This window comes from Stegodyphus dumicola, chromosome 5, assembly GCF_044657685.1.
Source record: "Stegodyphus dumicola isolate Sdum_Otavi_A_Nest chromosome 5, ASM4465768v1".
Lineage (NCBI taxonomy): Eukaryota > Metazoa > Arthropoda > Arachnida > Araneae > Eresidae > Stegodyphus > Stegodyphus dumicola.
In genome coordinates this window covers 198,992,793-199,016,369 of record NC_140772.1, presented here as the reverse complement: position 1 = coordinate 199,016,369, position 23,577 = coordinate 198,992,793, and the positions used below count along the sequence as shown (strand labels likewise).

At 29.9% G+C, this 23,577-nt stretch overlaps 1 protein-coding gene across 1 annotated transcript in view; it reads left to right on the top strand.

Moving 5' to 3' along the window:
* Positions 1–23,577, top strand: part of LOC118194458 (uncharacterized) — a 293,435-nt gene that overhangs the window by 242,460 nt on the left and 27,398 nt on the right. Inside the window, exons 8-14 of the mRNA XM_035365633.2 lie at positions 290–341; positions 3,628–3,959; positions 9,194–9,390; positions 12,154–12,243; positions 13,258–13,464; positions 18,477–19,001; positions 19,517–22,255. Coding sequence (XP_035221524.1) covers positions 290–341; positions 3,628–3,959; positions 9,194–9,390; positions 12,154–12,243; positions 13,258–13,464; positions 18,477–19,001; positions 19,517–22,255 — 4,142 coding nt within the window. The remainder of the gene's footprint in view (positions 1–289; positions 342–3,627; positions 3,960–9,193; positions 9,391–12,153; positions 12,244–13,257; positions 13,465–18,476; positions 19,002–19,516; positions 22,256–23,577) is intronic.

Below are 23,577 nucleotides of genomic sequence, written 5' to 3'. Positions count from 1 at the left end.
CATGTATGTTTATGTGTAGATTTTTAAAAATCTCATTTTATAGTAAATTTAATAATTGAATGTATACTTTTTAAAAATTTGTACATATAATAGTGGAAAATAATGTGAAATGTCCGTATTAAGAAACTTTGCAAGCAACTCTGTTTCAACCATTCAGTAATAGATTAAATGTTTTAATATATATATTGAAACTGTATGCTGATTTTAAGCTTTAAAAAAACTTTGAATGTTCAGATATCTTCTCATTTTCTCAGAATATTTCATAATGTGTTGTTTTGTTTACATTTAGATAAAAAAAAGGAAGAAACATCGTCAGTTCAAAGTGAAACTACTTCTACGAGGTTAGTTGAAATTTACATTATTCTTTTCATATTAGAGTAATTTAATTTTGCCTGATTTAAAATGCAAATTAATTTCTCTTATATGTGTATATGTAAGTACAAGTCTATGTTAATTTTACCTCAGTGTGTTCAATAATATATCATTTATTGAAAACTAAAGAAATTAAATAAATCACTTTTATTCAGACTGTTTTTATTTCTTAATATCTAATATAAAAAGCATTTCCTTGTACCAGTCTTTAAGATTTTTTGAATAAATATATTTTATTTCAATTAAATAAACATGTTTTTTCAGTAAAGTAATTTAATTTCATTATTCTGCATATATGAAGCCGTTATCTTAAATAATAAATTTCTTACTTTTAAGTTAAAATAGGTGTGTGCAAATAACAAGACTTCCTTACATATGATTTAAGAGCATTAAAGGCTTTTAATGAATTAAGTGTATGTGTTACTGTGAAAGACCAAAATTGGAGAATGTCGACTTTCACCGGAGAATGTCAACATTCACCAAATACGTCGGTGAAAGATCGAATATTTCATCACATTCTTGTACATTCGGACACTCACCGGTGTATGTCGACAATCACAGATATGCTCTGGTGTAGGTCAAAAAGAGAGGAATATATGTACATGCTGTCATTGCAAAAGAAAATGTTCCACAAATAAATGCAGTTGTAAAAGCAAGGGCCTCTTGTGCAATTCAAAGTGTCATAATAATTTAAGTTGTTGCAATAAATAAGATTTGAATCACATAATTTGGTAAGTTTATAACTTCTATTATTTTCCTTTCTCATTTTAAATGTACTGTGTGTTTCAAGTTCTTATGTTCTTAAGTTCTTATTTTAAGTCTCAAATGCGTTTTTTCGCGACTGAATGATGGAGAAGAAAATATAATATTCTTATATATTCAACATTCACCATTAGTAAATGGTGAATGTCGACATTTATCGATTAAGTCAGAAATAAGAGTATTTGGAAAATATTTCGGACATACACCAAACGACTACGTGAATGTTGACATTCACCGGTGAAAGCCGACATTCTCCAGATTTCAGTGTTTAACCATAACATATGCATGAAAATAGTAAAATACAGAACAATAAGCCTTTCTTTAAATATTGAAAATATATAATTTAATTTTATATTATATTGAAGCAAAGGAAGAATTAAATACTTAACTTCTACAGAAATCTGTCAGGTGTAAGATTTTAATGCATAATATAATTCATCAATTCCTGTTGAACCAAATTTAAATAAAAATTGTAAAAATGTGGATTTTTGAAAATTTTTTACTGATTTTTTTAACAGCTTGTTATGGTAATCTGGATGAATTTTATTTTCCAAGTTCCTTTATTTATTAATAAATTTATTATTGTTATTAATTAGTATCATTTGTTAAAATTATTATTACTGCCATAAAGAAGTCATATTTTTTAGAACTTTGGTTATGTTCCACTGCTTGCTAGAGGTGTGATATTGCTGTTGTCCCGAGATAACATCGATTTACTACCTTGAACATGAATTGTGTATTTTTAATTTCTTTATTATGTTTGAAACAAGTTGACGTGATATAAAAATTAAAAATGAGACCACAGTTAATTACTGTATTTAAATTCTAAATAAATGAATAAATAACTTTAGTTAAGATAAATATGACATACCAGTATGGAATTTATCATTCAGATAAATTACTTTTCATATAAAAAAGTTATGTAAATAACTTGCACTTTTAGTACCAAATAATGTAAACTGTCATTTAGAACTTTTAAGTTAGCATAAATCCAGACATGCATCACAGGAATAATATGACATGATATTTTCATTTATTAATGTATGATAAATTTCTGTTTTATACATATTCCTCAACTTATTTTTAATGCCAGATGCAAGTAAAATGATCAAAGTAAAAAAGTGCTTTGAATTTTAACTTTTTATATGTCTAAGTATTTATAACATCCCATGTTAATTTCTATAAATTAATGGAATATTTTAAGTTATAATCTGGAAAGTAAACAAACCTATTCTTTCTTCATCAAATTTAAATAACTGTGCATTCTGAAGTTGTATCACAGTACAGAATGTGCATTGTATTAGAAATTAGATACAATAAGGTATTCCTTATACAATTAATATTCCTTAACGAATGTGCAGTTACGTCTTTAACAAATGCCGTATACAGCAAACTTGTGTTCTGCAAAGTTTATTTTTTTCTGGAAAGAATGGATTAGGTAGAGTTCAGATTAAGAAAGTATGCATAATTTATAAAAACCAAAATATTTTTGTAATTTAAAGGGGAAAATGAAATGAATGCTGTCTTTCCTAACAATTAATTTAACTTCTTGTATGTTAAAGCCTCTTTGTCTTCTTCACTATTGCTGCTATATCACTATTGGCTGGTGTTATAAGATTATCCAATTCTTCATTTGTGATTTAACAATCATAATTCTCAACTAATTCTTTAATTTATCCTTCTCCTGGATGTCTGAAAATCCTACGCCACCTTTTGCTTTTGCAACTTATACAATTATCTTGGTTTTATTTTGCAGTCGATGGAAATCCTTCAAAAATTGTTGACAACTTCCGATCAGAGCTGATGCCAGAAAGCATTCATTATTGATTAATGTGCTTGTTCCCATATGAGTTTGATTATTTCTATGTAGTGTCTTATGTTGACTTGCTTTCAAAATGACATTAGTATGCTGTGCTTTTCTTTGTCATGTGTTTTATTTGCAGAGATGTAAACTTACAATTCCTTAATCCATTTGGTTATATTAAGGAAATGAACCTTTACATTTGAATGCAATGTTATGAGGACTTCCACACTATGTTTTGAAGCATTATTGAAAATTAGAAGTTAAAGCTCAGGTTTTGTTGTTTTAAGTAATATTTGACTCCTTTAATGAGTCATTAAAGAGCAGCATTAGTACTCTACAGTGTACATCGTGTAATTGAAATTCTCTCTCTCTCACACACATATATATACAATATCTAATATATATATATTTAATGCTTGAAATACACTTTTTAAATTTTATAATGCTCTATCTAATTTACTGATAATTAATATATACGTTTAATGCTTGAAATACACTTTTTAAACGGTATAATGCTATATTTAATTTACTGATAATTAATATAATGCATTTTCTGTACTGTGGTATAACTGATGGTATTCTGTACTGTGGTACTTTAGTATAATATATATTTTTTATTTATCCAAAGTATATTTTATTAGGATAATATAAACAACTACTAATTATATATTTTTTTTTCTTTTCTGTAGAAATTCACTGCAGGAAAAGGGGAATACAAAATCAGAGGACATTAAGAAGTATTTAAAGCAAGAATCTAAAGATCTGAGAAAACCCCACAGTCGCTCTGATGTTACAAAAATGATACCTTCTGTCATTGAGGACAAACTGATTGTAAAGCCAGACTGGAAAAAAGTTTCTCTAGAACTTAACAATCCTGAATGTATTGGGAAAAGTTTTCACAATCCTGTCTATCTTTTGATGTCAGATGTACCATCAGGGAAGAAAATCGATTCTTATGAAAACTTTTTTAGTCGAGAGAAACCAAGATATTTAAGACGCCAATCTAGTTTTGGAAAGAAAAGTATTTTGATTTCTTAGATTTTAATGTTATTACTGAAATATCAAAGTTTTGTTTTGTGTGCTTGATTGATAACAATCTGGAGATCTAAAATAACATTTTAAAAAAAAGTAGGCAACAAAATGCAAAAATATTTATTCTGAAGTTTTGTTACCGTATTTACTCATGCAGCCCCTTCCTTTTTTAAAAACTTCGTCGTATAAAAATTGAGAGAGGAAAATTATGCCAGTAGTCTGGACGTGGTGAGTGCAAGAATATAAGACATTAATAATATTCATGGATAAACTATGAGTAACTATGACTATATTATTTATTTAAAAAGAACCTACCATGCAATAAAAAATATGTAGCAACATTTATATTACAATTTGTAATGAGATATCTTTGTTTCTACTTCCCTATGTCTTGAATTTCTCCTGCTCTTATTGTTATTGATAGCTTATTGCCCAGGTCTCAAATCATTTAGTGCTCCTGGAACTTGCCATCTGTTACAGCTTGCAAGCCATTGCCATCATCACTGTTATCATCTTCAGTATTGTTCTCTCTGTTTTCTCTCATGCAGTAATTTTCAGCAACATCTAAAGCATTAGATATCCTTGTTTTCTTGAAACTCGGAGCACATGCACTCAATATCAACAAAGTTTAGTGAGATGAAAGCAACCACTATATGGATGAATTCATTTTAAAATTCATGGCAGCTTGTTTTCCAGGGCTCGTAGCGGTCCTTGCAAGTGCTTATAAGTACTTATATTTGAAAATAAAGTATAAAAACCCTTATAGGTGCTTATTTTTTCTCTAAAGCACTTTTTTTTTTTTTACGAACGTGAATTTTTTCTCCGGACCAAAACTGAAACTAAATAAACAACTTTTCTTACTTATATGAAACGTCAGATGGTGAATCATAATCCCAGAAATAGCTTTCTGCCCCTTTCTCTGCATTAACATAACGTGCATGTCGCCCTATTGGTCAAAGAATTGCGAAAGCGGTAGAAAATTCCGGTACATTCTGTATTCTTTTGCTCCCACCCAATACTACACACATTTGAATTTCTATCGAGATTTTAATACAGTCAAAAGTCGTTAATTCGGACTTGTCGGGACTTCGGCGATTCCAGATTATCGATTTTTCCGGATTATAGATCATCAGTTTAAATCTCTTAAGATGGCATGCAGAAAGTCTAAAATTAAAAATATGAAACCTTAATTTATGAAATAAAGAACAATTATGATCTAAAGGGTATCAAAATTTGCAAAAAGAAAAAGCTTAATATTTATTTGTTTACTTTATTAAACATTTCTTTCAATGTAAGTTGTTTAAGCTTTGCTTCGTTTCATGTGATAATACTTTCTCTTTAATTCTATTAAACAGACATAATTTCTTGTTCAGTTACAAAGTTCCGCTGTTCAAGTCCTATAATTGCTGTGTCGAGAACACTGACTAATTTGTCAATCGAAATTTTTTCGTTTTCACTAACCTCTGTCACTTTCTTTGCTTAAGCGAATTATAAGGACGAGGATTGTTTTAAATCATATCAAAGACAGAGCACATCGAGATGAAATACTAATTTGGTAAGGAATTGTAAGCCAAATAAAATAAAAGCATCTGCCCTGAAGATAAGGATAGTGCTGACAGATCAACTTCCAATTCATTATGGCGTTCCCCCCGCCGAGCAGCATGAAATTGATAAACAGATTTCGGATTTCAAAACATACTTTCGCTTTAGATCCTTTACGTATTAACAAATATATATCGGAAATTCTATTTGATATAATCGAAAGTTTAAGCTTACTTTTATAAAATTGCTCTTACAGTCTGCAAAAAATAATAAGCCGGATCCAATTCGAAAATTAAGGAACAACGCAATCATCAACATTAACTGAAATAGATAATTAGATAATTTTAGCTTATACATCCATTATACATAAAACGCGCATGCGAAAACATATTCTGCACTTGCGCACACTCATATGCGCAGTCGTAAAAGGTCTTACGCGCACGCGTAAACACCTATGCGCATGTGTCAACGCGGCGCATGCGCAGAAGGTTTTTAGTTTTGAGGTCCGGATTATAGATCATTCCGAATTATGGGTGTCCGAATTAACGACTTTTGACTGTAATTTACATTCTAGTTCCACGTGGTGAGTTCATATTTGCGTTTATTATGATCGGTATGCTTATATCTTTATATATATAAGCGGCTAAAGTGTGTGTCGCTGATAGTTTATTGTTGCCACTCGGAATAATGAGCTCGGAAATTAACGTTTCTGCAGTTTTTAATTAATATCTTGGCCGATTAAAGTCATACAAAGATGAGAATGGTATCGGTGGATTCGGAGAATTTTTTGGAATCCAAGGATATGCGTCTCGAATTTCAACTCGGTGCCGTTCCATAGATATTCAAGAAAAAAGAATTTGGCACGTAGACGAATCCCTGTTATAGGGAAAACTTAAGAAAGAATGTGGAAAATGTAGGAAAAACGTAGGGGAAAATTAGTTTTTAATTAATATCTCAACTAATTAAAGTCCCAAGAAGACGCAAATGGTCAAAATGGTGTGCCACGAACCTGCGGAATCCAACGGTGTGCTTCGCTAAGCCCGGGAGCCAGCCGTTTTGGAGGAGATGATGTTACTTCACCCTATATATATATATATATATATATATATATGCGGCTTAAGTGTTTGTTTGTCGCCGATAGTTTATTGTTTGCTTGCGTAACTGTACTAGCCAATGGGGTGAAGTTGCCACGGCACAGGTTTGCCGTTTCGATTGAGATGTAGAAAATTTCCTGTAAAACTTGTCTTTGCTATGACCATCCATAAGTCTCAGGGCCAAACACTTAAGCATGTTGGCATTTTTTTACCTGAGCCTGCATTTGAACACGGTCAACTTTATGTTGCCTGTTCAAGAGTTCATGAAAGAACGGATGTAAAATTAAAAATAATGGATGGTCTTCTGCAAGGCGAGTTTAAAAATTATGGAAAGATCTACACAAGATCACAAAGAGTGTGTACAAAGAGATCTTTGACATGTGAATTAACATTTCATTATATAAATCACCTTTTTTGAATGAGCTAGCGGTGGCTCTTAAGAAATATACCGCCAGTGGCTTCCTTCATTGCACTCTACTTTAAGCACGTAGAAGGGGGAAACCCCGTGAGGCAGTAAGCAAAGGGGTGTCCTCGCCACCTGCCCTGGGTAATTCAGTTTAAATTAGCAGACATCTTTGTACAAATCATTTTAATTACAATTTATAATATCTAGAACAGCGGTCATTTTGTATGACCGCCGGGCGTTCTAGTTATGAACATATGTATGAGTATTTATATTTGCAGTAACTGCATTAAGTATAGATAAACTTCAAAAATGGGTAAGTGTGTTTTAACACAAATTAGTTTTCAAAGGAATAATATTCGGAATGGCATAAATAAAGTGAAAGTAATCGAATAGTCAATTTTTTTTTTTTTTTTCCATTGCATTATACAGTACGGAAGTTGGGGGTTCTCCCCTTTCTCTGCAAAATCTCAAATATTGAAACTGTTACAGTTTGCAGCAAAGAAAGCAACAGACTTTTTTTTTTGGTCACTTTCCCATCTGGATTGAATAGGACTAAAAGTTCTGCGGTGTACCAACCCAAGCGAAGAATGATTCTATTCCGTAAATTTAACGCAGTCTGTTCAAAATTAGAATGACAAGCACCCCACATTGGTAAATCTCTTTATTAATCAATATGAGTACGGCAAATATGCCACATGGGCTCATGACAGTGAAAACCGGACGAAGCAAAAGGGCATTTTCCTTTATTTATTTATTCTCCGAATACCGGCAGCTGTTGATTCCAATTATGTAATATCATGTGCGGGAGAATTAAAGCGCACGTATTGTGCAATAACGTTTGCGATATTTCACAGAGATAAGAGTCTTACTGTGCTTGCTAAGCAGATTAATTTTCAGTTCCATTGGACCATTTTTTATATAATGCACATATCGAAATGTCAAGAGCATTATTTAGCTGAAAAATCTAAAGAATGGCTACAACCTACCCCCCCTTTCCACTTTTACTGGTTGCGCTCGACTATCTGGAATTTTCAGATATTCGGAAATTTCCGAGTATGCCAGTTAGTTAAGCTTTTACTGTTAAAGGATGACTGAATGAAGAAATTTCCCATCTTCTGATTTCAAAAAAGCTCATTTTTTTACTTATTTTTACTTAAATTATTTTGCCTGCAATATCTGTTAAAGGAAAACTGTTATACAATGAAAATTTTATAAAATGTTCAGAATTTTGATTTAAGTCATTTAAATATTAATAAGATTGGAAAATAAATTGTATTTATTTTAGGTGCCAAACAAATATAGATTTATTTTTATTTATTTTCTCTATTTTGAACAGAAATTTCATCATTAAATCTTGTAATATGATTTAGTTCTGCGTATTTTTTTTTCTCTCCTTGTAAACTAGTTCTGGGAATTGAACTGTTATTTAAAATTTAAAAAAAAAAGAATGTAATTGTTTTCCATGATTGAGTAATGCTCATTCTCTCTTAATTAATACTGAATTTCTCATATTTTAAATTACAAGTCTAATTTTTCTTTTAAGATCATGCAGTTGTGTATAATGTAATTAGACAGGTGCTTATTTTTTTCCCTAAAACGTGCTTGAAAAGTGCTTATAGGTGCTTATTTTTTTAACTAAAATGTGGCTACAAACCCTGTTTTCTGAATGTCTTAATGAACATTTAAAAATTTTCAGAGCCTCGCGCTAAAAAGGTGAGGTGTGTGTGCAAGTAAATATGGTATTTAGCCCATTTTTTTAGTTGTTCTTATTTTTAAAGATTTTTTAAGATTCTTTTTTGTTTAAATTTGATTTTTATTCAAGAAATTTTTTTTTTAATTTCAAAAAACAGCAAAATGTATTTTAAATATAAAAATTGAATTGCTTGTATTTTAGTTCGACTTGCTTTAATGACTTACTTTATTTCTTATTTTACCAAGAGAACTCAGTAGCTTGTTTACTCAAAGCAATAATAATCATTAAATTTTATTATATGTTACAGTTCTCTAGAACCTTTTTTTATCCCCTTCTTAATTTATGGGATTTGTTTGTTTCATGACATGAATGTTAAAAATGCATGAAATTCAAACAAGTTGTTCATTTAAAGCTTAAAATTATATAATGATATTCAAAGATTTACAGCATCCTGTTAATCATGTTACATAATTTATGTTATTTTTAAGGTGATTTGCAAAACCAGATATTATGGTCTGAAGAAAAAGATGAGGAACTTAAGAATAGAACAATTCACAAGTCAGCCTCTGTTCCAAATGCAGTATTGAGAGAAGACAATAAAATTTTTATGAATGGAACTAGTAAGTCCTTACAGGACAAATATTCAACTGACAGTAAAAGCCAGTCAAAGTCTACTTTAAGTCAAGTGAGTTGTCTGAGAATTTTCCATTTCTGGTTATCATTTTTTGCTTGATAGCTTTATGTATAATTAATGCATGTTTTATGTATGTTAAATATGTATTTTTTTATAAAATCAGGTATTTAAAAGCTTACCTTTTTTTATACATTTAAAATTTTTATTGCTATTTAATACATAGAATTTTCAATTCTGGTGTATTAAAAATGTTTTTTATTTATTTATTTTTTTTTTCATTTCACTTCATATAGCTTAAGCATTTGTGATTTTACTTTGTAAAGATTATTTTAATTTTCTAATAATTTTTAATTTTGAAACCTATTTTTTTATACTCTAGTTTCCCACTTACAACGCCCTACCAGAATAAGTTCTTAGTATCGCTTTGCATGTAAATGAGGTAGAAGAGTATTTAAGCGAAGTTTTGCTTACTTGAAGAGCTTAGAAGTTCTTTGTTTGCCATCAAGCTGCTTCATTGTTTTAAGCTAACTGAACTCGGCCATATTGAACATGCCTGCTGATATTTATCGATTCATTTAATTTAAAGGCCAACTACGTTAGATAATTTTGTACAGCTTCATCTAAGTTCAGTTTAGTTTAGCATTAGATTAGTTTGCTATTTTCTTATCTTGATTTGAAGCCCAAGTGAAGTTTTTCTGTAAACCCAAGAAAAGGGCAAACTGTACTTTTAGTTTGGGATAATAAAGGTTGTTTAGCCCTTCTTTGGACTTTGTCGTTTATACACTTGGACTCTGTGATAAGTCGCTACATAGTTCAACTAGGTTTCTATGAACTCAAGCATATTTAAAGTAGTTAGAAACATTGCAACTTCATAATAATGTAGTCTGCTTTCTCGGAATTCTGTGTACATTTTTTATATTGGGCTCTGGATAACTTTTATTCTAGTGTTTTCATTCATTTCTATGTAATAATAACACTAATAATGAATAAATTAAACACAAATGTGATATTGTCTTAGCATGACAACACCTAAGTTACAGAATTAGAGTTATTTTGTTCATTCATATAACATAGAAAAATTGTTTAATGTGTTTTCCTAAATATGAATATGCAATACATATTGCTCACTTGTGATATTTTATTTATTTACAATAAATAAAATACAATTTTGAAATATTATACATATTTGAATAATTGAAATATTATACTCACAATATCAATTTTGAAAACAAGAGAAACAATTCCCCCCCCCCCAAAAGGATTACTCATTTAGTTCACTGCGGCAAGCAAAGAGGTTAAAGTTATGGTGTATCAAAAGACGGCTCTGATCAAAATATCGGCTCACCACTTTGCAGTCTTCAGGCAGGAATTACTTGATTCATTGTCCCATGACTTTTCTTGCTACTTGTCCAATGACATTCACATCTGCTAAGTTGTACTCACAACTAAAGAGCTTCAGAAATTCCCTTTTATGTTCCCTCAACAGCGGAATTATTAAAATGCTAGCTTGGAAAAAATCTTTTATATTCCCTTGTCTCTTGCCTGAAAATTAACAAAGGCTATCTAAGGAAAAGGCTTGCAATCCCTGTTGAAAGGGGGGGTTGGAAATGCATTCCTATTTCCTATCCTTTTTAAGTGAAGCCTTTCGAGACTTAACTAATTTTTAAAAAAGGCCATTTTTACTGCCTTTTAAGGGGGGGGAAAGTCATTCGATAATGTATTTGTATAAATAACTTCCTCTTTACTGGATACCGACTAAATTTGGCTTACCTAAGTTTTGCTGCATATCTGCCAGGAATGGCCCTAATATCACCTTTCACTGATGACTGCTATATTTATTCCCAGTAGCAGTCTGCCTATAGGTTATCTGTGATCAACAGTTAGTATGAGCATGTGTTCTTTTATTTAAAAATTTATCTAAATTTATTGCATCCTCCCTCTAGTGGACAGGTCTGCATTAACTCATTTTATGTATATTTTTGTACTGCATTTAGCAACAACTGCTATTTATATCATGCGTGTCATTAATTGAAAGGTTTTTTTAACATTTACAGTAGGTTGATTTTCAAAGCTTTCTTATATACACTATATGTGCATTATAAATAAAATGTTTTATGCCAAGCTTAGTAACATATAGATTGCAATACTGCTTGTACTTGACAACAATGGATATTTTCATTTTAGAAGAGAAGCAAAACTTTTATGATATTTTTATCTATTTTACTTTTTAATTTTTTAATAGTAGGTAGTTTCATTTGAGACTTGATTTTTAGCACAATAGATTGGTTGCATAAAACTTTTGTTGTGTTCCCTGTGTCTGACATATATATGAGCGATCTTCCTTTAAGTTATTCAGAATGGTCAAGCTTAGTGTTTTTTTTTTTTTTTTTTTTTTTTTTTTTTTTTAATTTTGGCAAAGCACACAAGGGCTACCTGCCTAAGGAGAGGGATGCCTTCATGGATGACTTTCTACAGAAAATTGACACATACTCATTTTTTTGCATGTGGAAAATAATGAAAATATCCATGCAGCCAATCTGTTGACATGGAATCAAATCAAGGTTGAACTACCAGTGTTCCATTTTACTGTTTAACCATTAATTGGCAAATACTCTTAAGAATGGTTCTCTTCTAATGTGGATAAGCATTGTATTTTTTACTATAATTAAAGATGTTTTGGTAATTTTTTTGTGTAAGTCAGGTTTGTGATATACACAAAAAATGTTAATTTTCTTCAGTAGTAATATCTTTTACTATAACATGAACTTATCTTTATTTTTTTGTTATTATAGTATTTTTCATTTTTGCTTTTAGATTCGGGGAGATCCAGATGGCTGCAATTTAGATTCTTTGCCATCATATTGTACATCAACTGCTGAATTTGTTGGAGATCAAAATAATGAGGTGTGTTATGAACTTCCTGGATGAGGTTTCTATGCCTAGATTTAACAGTTTAATAAATAGTTCTGTGATTAAAATAATATATGTTATGTATATCTTATTTATCTTATCTTATATACATACATATATATAATTCTTTCTGAGTATATTGCTCAACTACAATATTTAGCTGAGCTGTTTTGAGATGGCTCGCCTTTGTTTAAGACATTGTCTCAGGATGGATGGGAGTCGAAAGGTATCGGCCCACAGGCTGGGGATTTTGTGTTTACTAAGTCTAAATTTAGGGAAGATCACCCCCCCCCCAATGTAGGTCCTAATGACGTGATTTTTGTACTATTTTAGACTATTACTTAAGCTATTATTGTGTTAGATTTAGCATTTAATAATCTTTTTCTTTTACATGAGAATTTACAAAAAAAAAAAAAATTTGCATACTTTGAAAAATAAATTTTGGAAGTGCTATTCAAATTATTCCAAAGCTTTAATTAATAAAACACATAAATAAACTTGTAAATTTATTTTAAAAATCAAGAAAAGTAAAAAATTTCTCACGTGAACTGGAAGGCAGACACTCACTGAGCACTCTCTGACAAAATATCTATATGAGAATCATTAGATATATCGCTAGAAATAAGTATTTCTGCTATACTGAACTCATGGCTGTCTTTCACAAAATTCTTTGAAGCTGAGAAGGATTGATTTCAATTTGACAGTATGTCTTCTCAATGTTTACAGTGAATCTGGAATATTGAAGTTGTTCTGTAATTAAATAATTGCATTGAATAAGTAATCCCTTTAAGAATGAATAATTAACCCCCTTTAAATTCCAAGTTAGTGATGTAAACATATGTAGTCTATACTTAGGGAAGCTCTTAGGGTGTAATTTTATCTAATGTTATTCTATTTATAAAATATCTGATTTTATTTGTTAGTTTTAAAGCTATGCTCATTTATTTCTGTAAAGACTTTTAAACTTTTATTTTGAAATTCAAATTCTAACATGAGAGTTTATTTTAGAGTGTATTCTTGAAGAAAGGCTGGCTTGTGAAGCAAGATGATTGCAAATGGAATAAGTACTGGTTTGTTCTCAGAAATTCTGCACTCACATTCTACAGTGATCCTATAGCTGAAGATGCTGGCATTTTGGATGGTGTAGTAGATCTCAGGAAGGTTAAAAGTGTTTCTGAAGTCCAAAGCAGTAGTGGGCACACATTTTGTGTTTTGGTAAGTTCAGTATTGGGTGAGAAATTATAATAGTTTTAAAAAAATTGAAAAGGGTTTTTATAGGATAAATATTATAGAAATATAGTATCTTTCTTTATTTGAAAGATTAGGTTATTGAATCTGCATTTACTGCAAATTGACTGATTACTGCAATTAGAGAAAATGGGAAACTATTGGTGATGACTTTGTAATATGTCATTTTATTTGTTTTAAACCTGACATTTTATAATTAGATTTGCTTACTCAATGAGTTCAAGAAAATAATTTTTATAACCTTAATGACATTTCATAATAATTATACTCATGTTTGTTGTCATATTATTCATTATCCTTTTCTGGAGCTGGCAGTTATAATGTTTATTGCAGGAGTTCTCAACCGGTGATACGCAAGAGAAAAATAGGTGGTACACAAAGATGCAAAGTATTTTTAGCTATTATTGGGAAGGATTGATGATAAGCATAACTACAACTCATGAAGTTAAACTAGGATTTATTTACTTACATTATAATGGAAAGTAAAAAGAATTATCGTCAAAACATTTTGGACACGTCTGTCCTCACTATCATTCATATCTCATCTGGTCTGACCACACCCTAATCTAGATGGTGCTCTTACATAATCTTAGTTACAGTTACCGCACTATTAAATTCAAAAATTAAAACCCCAACAGCCTGACTGAGTTTTTTCTCTAACACTCGTAAATTTATGCGACCTAAGCTTTGTTCAAGAGTGGTGGTGATAGTAGTACTTTGTAGTGCTGGTAAAAAGGTTTTCAGTTTTTGTTTAGATGGTACGTGTTAGTCAAAAGGTTGAGAACCGCTGGTTTATTGCATATAAATGTGCAGAAATTTTCAAACAGGAGCAAAATTTTACATTTTTAGTGTGTGTTTTGTGAATCAATTTAAAAAAAAATTGCCATCTAAGTTAAGTAAAATAGTAATTTATTCTGAAGAAAAAAGTAAATATTATATTTGAAAAATTAGTACACTCTGTAGAAATTTAAAATTTATACAACTTTTCTTTCTGCATCATATTTTTAGTATGTTTGGAGTTTTATTTTAATTTCAGAAACTTAATTCTTTTGCTTGTTTTAAATGTTTGTAGCTATTAGTTATTTTGTGATGCGGTTTGTAAAGACAATTAATTATTTATTGGATTTTCATAGACCTTGAGCAGGAACCAAGTTTCATGTAATTTGTTTCAAGTATTTCAACTCTTTTTTTAGCTTAATAACCGTTACAGACTTTTGTTAATGGCCATTATTTTTAATTAAAAATAATAACAATATTTATTCTCAGTTTATTGTATTAAAATCTGTTTTTCTCTTCAAAACAAAAATATCTGAAAATGAGCTGTACTATATTTTGTAGTGAATAGAATATTTAGAATATCTAACTGAAGAAAATTTAAATTCCTTTTTGGGTTTGGAAATCACCGGCTTCTTTTTTTCTGTATAGTACATTTCTCTTTGTACTTGGTGAACAGTTTTTAACTATTAGCTAACATTTCTTAGAAGTTTTACTTTCTAATCATTAGATATAGATGTGTTTCTATTCACAGAACCCCAAAATAAGTAATTATGTGAAAAAAAATATTACTTCATGTATGATTTTTCTAAAAAATGATTATTTCATTCATAATTTTGCAAAAATGGAATATAAGTGTAAATTATTCCAATATTCAGATTAAATGTTTCAATAGAAATATGGTAAAAAGCAAAACTTTTGTACATAAAATGTAGCATATGTTGAAATGACTATAAATAATATTGCTCCTATTTCACTAGTATGTATCCTCATCTAATACTGAAGGCCTGTTTTAAATTATTATGCAAAATAGAGAGTGAACTATATATAGTGTAATTACATTTGAAATAACTGCATGTATTCATTAATTTATTCTAATACATTTGCTTACCATTCTATAATATATCAGGTTTCTTTTAACTGCTTACTGAAAACACTTCTCTACCAAAGTAGATGTAAATGAAGAATCAACATGAAACTGATTCTCTGTTTTTTTTTTTTTTTTTTTTTTTTTTTTTTTTTTTTTTTTTTTTTTTCAGTATTCAAACAGAAGTTACATATATACATACATTACAATACATACAAATACATATATTAGCATAAAATATAAATGAAATTTTTAAGCTTCAGAATATGCATTTTGCAATAAATGCAACATTTGCACAATTCGTTGTGTAGATTCATTTTTGTAAAAACATTTTGCATGTCTGTAAACTTTATATTTGCTGTATATACTTATTGATTATTGTATGAATACTGCAGTGCATGCATATCCTCCTTTTAATTTCAAGCCTTTCCTCAATCCTATGTCTAATTTAGTAGTTTTAATAGCATTTGTATGTTAGGAGATTTAAGAATATTTAGGAGATAAAGAATTTGCATTTGTGTGTTAGGAGATGCCCGTATCTTCATTCTGCAGTGTGAATTTCCATTTCTAAAGTAACTCTAAAAGGTATATGATTCAAAAAGGAATATGGTCAATTTGAAATCCTACAAGCATAATTTTAGGGTAAATTGCAGCTCTATAGAGATTACATCTTTTATATATGAATAATAGCTAATACTAATCCTTTGAATTTTTATTTTGAGCAGGCACCAAAAATAACAAGACCAGCACAATGTGCTTATCATATCAATTATCAATGTTCAGTGTGGAATTATAGGCAGTTTTAATTGTTCCATAATTTGTTTGAAGAGTTACTCAAAGTGAAAATTCAAATCTTGTTTCTGGGAGCATATTTTTTAGACCTTTCAACTGTATGTTTAAATAACTGTATAAATGTTCAATTTGACAAAAAGGTTATGTAATTTGTTTTGATATATTTTAATTTGAGAAATCTTTGTGATCTATAGTTTTAGTTAATAGTTTGTTCATTTGAGTACAGTAAAAGCACAAAAGGGCTAGCTGCTTAAGGAGATGTTGTTATGTGGAAAATTCCCAAGGCAAACTGGTTCATATTAACTTTATGTATGGGAAAAGCCATAAAACAAACATTCTTTCTTTTTTGCTGGAATTTGAATCTGGCTCAAATTACCAGTGTTTATCAGCCTTATCCAATTGATCCCTGTTCAGCTATATACTGGATATATTAAGTGAAAATGATGGTAAAAACATTTTCAAATCTGGAAATTCTTCATGAATCCTCCCCAACTGAAGACTTTTCTCTCTTTTCCCCCAGGTTATTATTTTGAACATGTATTTGGCTCTTCAGCTGTGTTTTTAGGTAAGCTGCATTACTGCTCAGTATATTGTTGCTGAGGATTTTTCATTTAAAAAGTGATATGAAAATTCCTTCCCTTCAACATCTGCAGTAATGTGTACTTGTGACATAAGAATATGTTCGGTCTGAGGTTCAAATCCCACGAATAGGCTTGCTGCATGGGCATTTTCATGGTTTTCCCCATGTGCCAGTTTATATGTGTATGTATATTATATGTGTATACGAGCCAGTTTCCCATAAAAAGGTCCTCCATAAAGGGCATCCGTCTCCTTAGGCAGACAACCCTTGAGGCTTTGCCATAACCACATGACTAAACGTTTTACAAAATTTTATGTCAATGCTGCATTTTCACAACATTTAATTCAAACATGTTATTTCACAGTAAGCTACTAAAATGCTCTACCTTTGTTATTTTTTATGATTAATCATAAAGTGCTTTGAAAAAATATTTTAAATTACATAAAAAAATGAAGTTGGCAGGTTTTATAAAATCTGTGAAAAATATACTGATAATAGTTTTTTTTTTCTTGCTATTGATATGTCTATTTATAAGGATGTGTGAAAGGATAATTCCAAGAAAAATGTTCATATTTTATGCACCATGGGTCAGCAGTGGAATTAAATCAAGATGTATCTGTAACATTAAATTATCTGACAGATAATTATAATTCTCTTTGGTAGTACAATGGGATTTTGGAGTTAAACTGCATCAGTTAATACAAATTATGCTGTTATTTTTCCTGTCTGTAACTTCAATTGTGATCCACCAGTGACATTGTGGCTAAGACTATGGAACATTCAAACATGTATCTTGCATTTGAATATCAGAGGTCAAACAAGTTGGCTGCATAAACTATCCATTGATTTTCAATATGTCTAATGCAAATAAAACCACAATCCATTAGAAAATCTTATAAAGTGCCATCTCATATACCTAAAAAGACTGCCTTTGACAGTTTTGCCTTAATTAATTGCAACCAGACCTGGATACAAGATCACTTCTGTAGTTTGTTATTTAAAACATATTTGGTTTGGTAAATTGTTTATCAGAAAGGTAATTTTTGAGACCACTGATATATTATTTCATATCATTGTAAAGTTTTGTTGAGATGTTATGAAAAACAGGAAAATATAGCTTAAATTTAATATGTTAAATTTAAAAATTAAAATTTTTTGGTGAATGAAGGTTTTTATTCTGAGTTCCATGTTTAACCCCCTGAGTGGTATGACTGCCTTTATCTGGTCATGAAATTTTTTGTCACTTGATATATATTAAACTGTAATTTAAAATATTTTTCTTTCTTACTTTCTAAAACAATAATATTTAAATGAGAGGAAATTTATGAAAACAGAGAGTAAAATAAGTAATTGTAAAAATTTAGCTAAATGCATGTTATCATGAGTAGATCTGAAAAAGCTATGCTACTCATAGAGTTAATAAAAAAATTTCTGAATTTGAAATAAAAGTTTGGAAAACTTTTTTATGTTTAACATTAGCAGTTTATGTTATAATAATTTGATTAATGAGACAAACTTTGGGAATCTCCTAAATCTTACAAATTGGAACTAAATAAATTAAATTCTAATATGTGTGTGTGTGAATTTTGCTGAATATATGCGAAATATCTTATTTGAGAGGAGTAATTAATGTGTTTATATACATATACATACATACGCATTCACACATATGTATGAAAAGTTACATTTTACAAATATATTTTTTAATAATTTGATGTACTGATGTAATTTTATTTCTCTAATTAGATGAAAGATTTCTCAAAACTGTATCTGTCAGCAGTCACAGCAAAAATTCGAAACAATTGGATCCGGGCTATACTTCAAGCAGCAAATCTGAAGTCAATTTCATGTGATGACAATACTCCAAAAAAGAAACAAGATGTGGACTTGAAATCAATCGATATTCCAAAAGAAAATACTTCCAATTTAATTTTTCCTGATAGTTCTGTTTCAAGTTTAGATTCTGAAAAAAGTTGTTCCAGTTCAAGTTCTAAAACAATTGTTGAAGATGAATATCCTGATAATAGAGGTCCTAAATCAATGGCATTGCCTCCTTCACCTCCTCTTGCTCGTACAGCCATTTCTAGAGTTAAAGAAAGAGCCAAAACACGTTCCAACTCTCGTACAAGATGTTCTAGATTCCGTTCAACCGAAATCAATGAGTCAGATCATAATTATTTGGCAGACAGTGATGATGGGACCACTGATCATTCAAGTTCAAGTCTTCCAAATTCTGCTGTTGTGAATACTAAGGAAAAAAGGAACTCTAAAGTATGAAGCAATTCATAATATATTAAAGTTATTTACTTTTGCAGATGATACATTCATTGTTGCACTGAAATATCAAATAAGCTTCAACAGCAAACATGTATCAATAAATGTTTTAAATATACTTATGGCTAAATTTTGAAAATTAATTTTCCTTTTCATCAGTAAAATTAAATTTTTGTGTCTAATAACTAGCTTTTTGAGAATTAATATTTCTTTTCTTTCATCAATAAAATTTTTAAGTTTTGTTTCTGAATAACTAGCTATGCTATTTCTGTATAGCTGAGTAGTTCTGCCTCTTTTTTCATATTTTCAAATGTTTGAAATTTCTAAATTATTTTAATGATTTTCATTTTTATGATGTTATTTTGTTTTTTATGCATATAGCATATTTTTCAATTGTAGTAACAACAGGGTATTGAAATTTGACAAAAAATGGATTCATTTGTAAAAAATATTTTGTTTAAAAATGTATTTCATTATCTTGACATTTATCCATTTTGAATCGTCTTTTTTAGGAAAATTCTTCCAAATATTCTGAAGAAAAAAGCAGGCCTGAACGACGTAGAAGCTTTAGGTTATCAAATTTGGATAATCTTTCACTCCATGATGGCAGGAAAAAAGTCATAGATATAAAAGATAAACTAGAAGATTCTTCATGGACCATATGGTTAGATATTTCAAAATTTTGTAAAGAAGTTGAATCAAAGTTAGATGACATTGAAGAAAAGAGTCCAAAAAATGGTCCTCATTTATCTGGAGATCAAAAGAAAGAGATTAGTAATTTAGTTACCAGTCTTGGACGAGTAGAAGACCGTCTTCACAAAGTTCAGAATGAACTTGAAAAAGCAAAAGTGACATTACTTATCAACAATAAAGACAATGATTTAGGTTTGAGTTTAAATAAAGCTATTGCTTGTCATTCATTGAAACAAGAAGTTTCTAAATTAAGCGGTACATCAAATCAGAATGTGCTTATAGCACAACAATTAAATAAAGTCCGTGAAGAAAATAAGAGATTAAAAGTTGAACTGAAAACTGCTCAAGCTTCGTCTGATGATTTTGAACTTCAGTGTATATCTCTAAAACAGGCAAGTGACCAAGCAGATAAGCTTCACCAATCCCAGATGGAACTTATGGTTGCTAGGGTAGATGACCTAACTAGCAAACTACTAGCATCTGAGAAGAATGTTAGGCAGCTAAGGCAAAGGGTGATGAAATTAGAACAGCGGCAAGAACGGAGAAGAAGTTCACTGAAAGGAAAAGAAGCTCTTAGTTTGTCAAAGGAATATGAATCAAAGCTCTCAGAACTAGAACAAAAAATAGATGCAGTAGAAGGTGTCTTGAAAAATTCTGATTGTATTTCTGTTGATATTTGCAAAGATAAAGAAGAAATAAATAGAGAATCACAGAGCTTACTAATGCGACTACACAATTTGGATAAAAAAGTAAAGGATGTAGCTGAAACTGTATCTTCACCCCCTGAGGAAGTAAAATTAAAACAGGATGACCTTCCAAAACCCAAAATTCGCTTACAGGTTAATTTGAATGAAAATACACCCCAGGACACTAATGAAGATTGGAATTCTTTATCTTTATCAGCGAGTATGACAGATTTATCTAATGCTGATAAAGATGAAATTTGTAGTGATGATCCTCTATCATTAACTTTTAATGATTGTTTGGAAAGCTTAGGGCATAAAGTATCATCATTAATATCTTGGTTAAAAACAACACTGCAACTTCTTTATGCGCAGGGTAATGTAACTTCTTTTCATTCTTCCAAAATGGACTTTATAAGCTGTGAGGCTGCTGAAGAGCTTGGTAAATTAGTTCAGGCTCTAGATCATGTTACGGGTAAAATGGATGATCCATCAGTAATACCTCAAGATATTACCTGCATTGTCAGTAGGTTATTGTATAATATTATTTTGTTACAAGAAGTAACAAATGTAATTTTTAAAATGAACGATTTTGAAAAGTACAAAACTGCCGTATTAGTGCAGCACTTGAACAGAGTCAAACAGGCAGTCATAGGTATTGAGCAATATATACAACAGAAGTCTAATCCTGTCCATAACAGTGTACAGAAAACAAGTTTGTGCAATATAGTGGCATGTCTGTTGTTTTATAGAAGTTCTTGTAAAGAAATAATGGACGTTTCTGACATAAAAGATTTATTTGAAGATGTAGATAGTCAGAGGAAAAAAGTGTGCACTGTTTTAACTGAATTCAAAGGAAAGTTCATGGAAAGGTTTTGTACAACAATTTTAGAACTTTCTGAGGATTCTATGAATGATAAAATTTCTCCAAAATCAACAGACCAAAAAACTGATCTGAGGCCTCTTGGTCAAAAGCAGTTTCTTTCACACATTAGTCATATAATATCCCAAGTATCACAATCATTCATTGCTCATATTTCCAAGTCATTAAATGAAGTGTATTTTTTATGTTCCAGTTTTCAGTATAGTGAGAAATGGACTGAATATATATGTAAATTATTGCAACAGGAACTAAGTCTTTTATCATCAGAAATTAAAAGTATCTGTATAAAAAATCTGGAAAATAGTTTCTTTTCAAGTAGCAAATGTGGTGTTCTTGTCGAATATATGCATTGTTCAATATCTGAACTTGCACAGCTTGTTTCGATAATTACAGTTATAGATGGGACAGTTATATTAATCAAAGATGCAATTTACAGCGATAGTGATGTGTCAAAAAATATAATTCAGAATAATTTTTCAGGAGATAAAGAAGCACTCAATACATTCCATGAAAATTTACAGCAACGATCTATGAGCATAATGTCAAATCTTCCCTTGTACAGGTTTCCGAATGCATTCTTTAGTTTATGCAACCCTAATGAACTAAATGTAGCTCATCGAAGTGTCTCTAGTCTTTTGTGCTTTAAGCAAAAGTGGAAACAAGCTATTGAAAATGAAATGAAAGAACATCATTTGCAGCTTGAAAAGCTTACTGCAAAAATTTCTGAGTTACAAGCTGAGCAAAAGAGACGATTAGAGGAAGGCTGCAAATCTTGTATCGAGTTGAGGCAAGAAGTAAGTTACCTCCAGGCTGAACTCGACGAAAGCCGAACATTAGCTCGAAGTGGAACACTCTGCGAGAAATGTCGTAATTTGAAACTTGAAATCCAGCATCTGATGGAGCAACATGAAAAAGATCTAGCACTTGTGGAAAAGTTTGAAGAACAAGAATTACTATGGAAAGATCATGTACAGAATATTATGCAAGAGAAGGTGCGTAAAAATTTTAATGAGTGTAATTACTTGCCCTTTTTTGTAGATTACATAATGAGTTTCATTTTCAAATGATAATAAATTTATTGAAGTACTCAATTTTATTACACAAAAATTTGCAGTTGGAAGGTACATTTACTACTGTCTGATAATTTTTTCTTTTTATTTTTATTTCTATCTATAATCCTTACTTTGCATTTTCAAACTTGAAATTTTGAAACTTCCAAAGTGATGTCTGCAATAAAATATCAACTACAGTTTTATTTAATCTACTCTGAATTTTGTATGGCACTGCTTTTTAGAAGCTGACTTCTAACTTCGGTACCTAAAAAAAGGTCAAATAATCAAAAATTTAACTTGTCAAAATAAATTAGTATTCATTTTTAATTTCTCCAAAGTTTTCCCACTTTAAAATTCGGTTTGGCTAGTTAAAAATTTCATCTTTTCAAAGTGCTCATCTTATCAAAGTGCAAGCAGTTGAAATTATGTTGTAATTATTATTATGGATAAAGACCATGGCATCAGCTTACATATATTGCTATACAAACAATGTAAATAAAACATTTTAGTCAGTAGCAATATTTTTTTTTTTTTTTTTAAGAAAGAAGTTTTTAAAAATATAGATTAAGTTCCCTAATGTAATACCAGGCATATGTTAACTGATTCCATTGAATTAACATGCTCTTTTTTTGGGGGGGGGGGCTATTGAAAATGAGAAAGTAAATTGTCTTTATTAAACAGAAACTTTCAGAGTTCTTAAAAAGGAAAACTTAGTTATTTTTAAATGGCATTATTCTAAAAAAGCATAAATATTTTGTATGTGTTTTCAAAATGGTAAAGAATTGATTGCATTTTAATTATATGATGTCATGTTTTATAAGAAAAGCCATATTTATTTATTATGGTTTATCTAGTTATGATAGTGAAATATTTTATCATATTTTCCCTATATGTGCATTCACTGATATAGTTAATTTGTATGTTAAAATGCTTAATATTTATAACATTACTTCCATTCTGAATATTAAGAGTAGGACTAATGGCTGATATTATTTTTCATTATAAAACATAGAATATTTTAGAATCTAATTTCATGAAAGTTGGTAGCAGCTGGTGAGTATGACTGATTCGGGAAAACTGTAATAAAAATAAATAATATATAAAAACAGCATATTGAAAGGAAAGGTGACTAAAATGTACTTATAAGAATCTGAAAAAACTGATGATGTTCATGTACAAAGTACCAGCCCTTCAAATTCATTTCTAACGTAATGATGGCTATTTTTTTCATGAAAATTTAATTTAAAATGATTGAAAATACC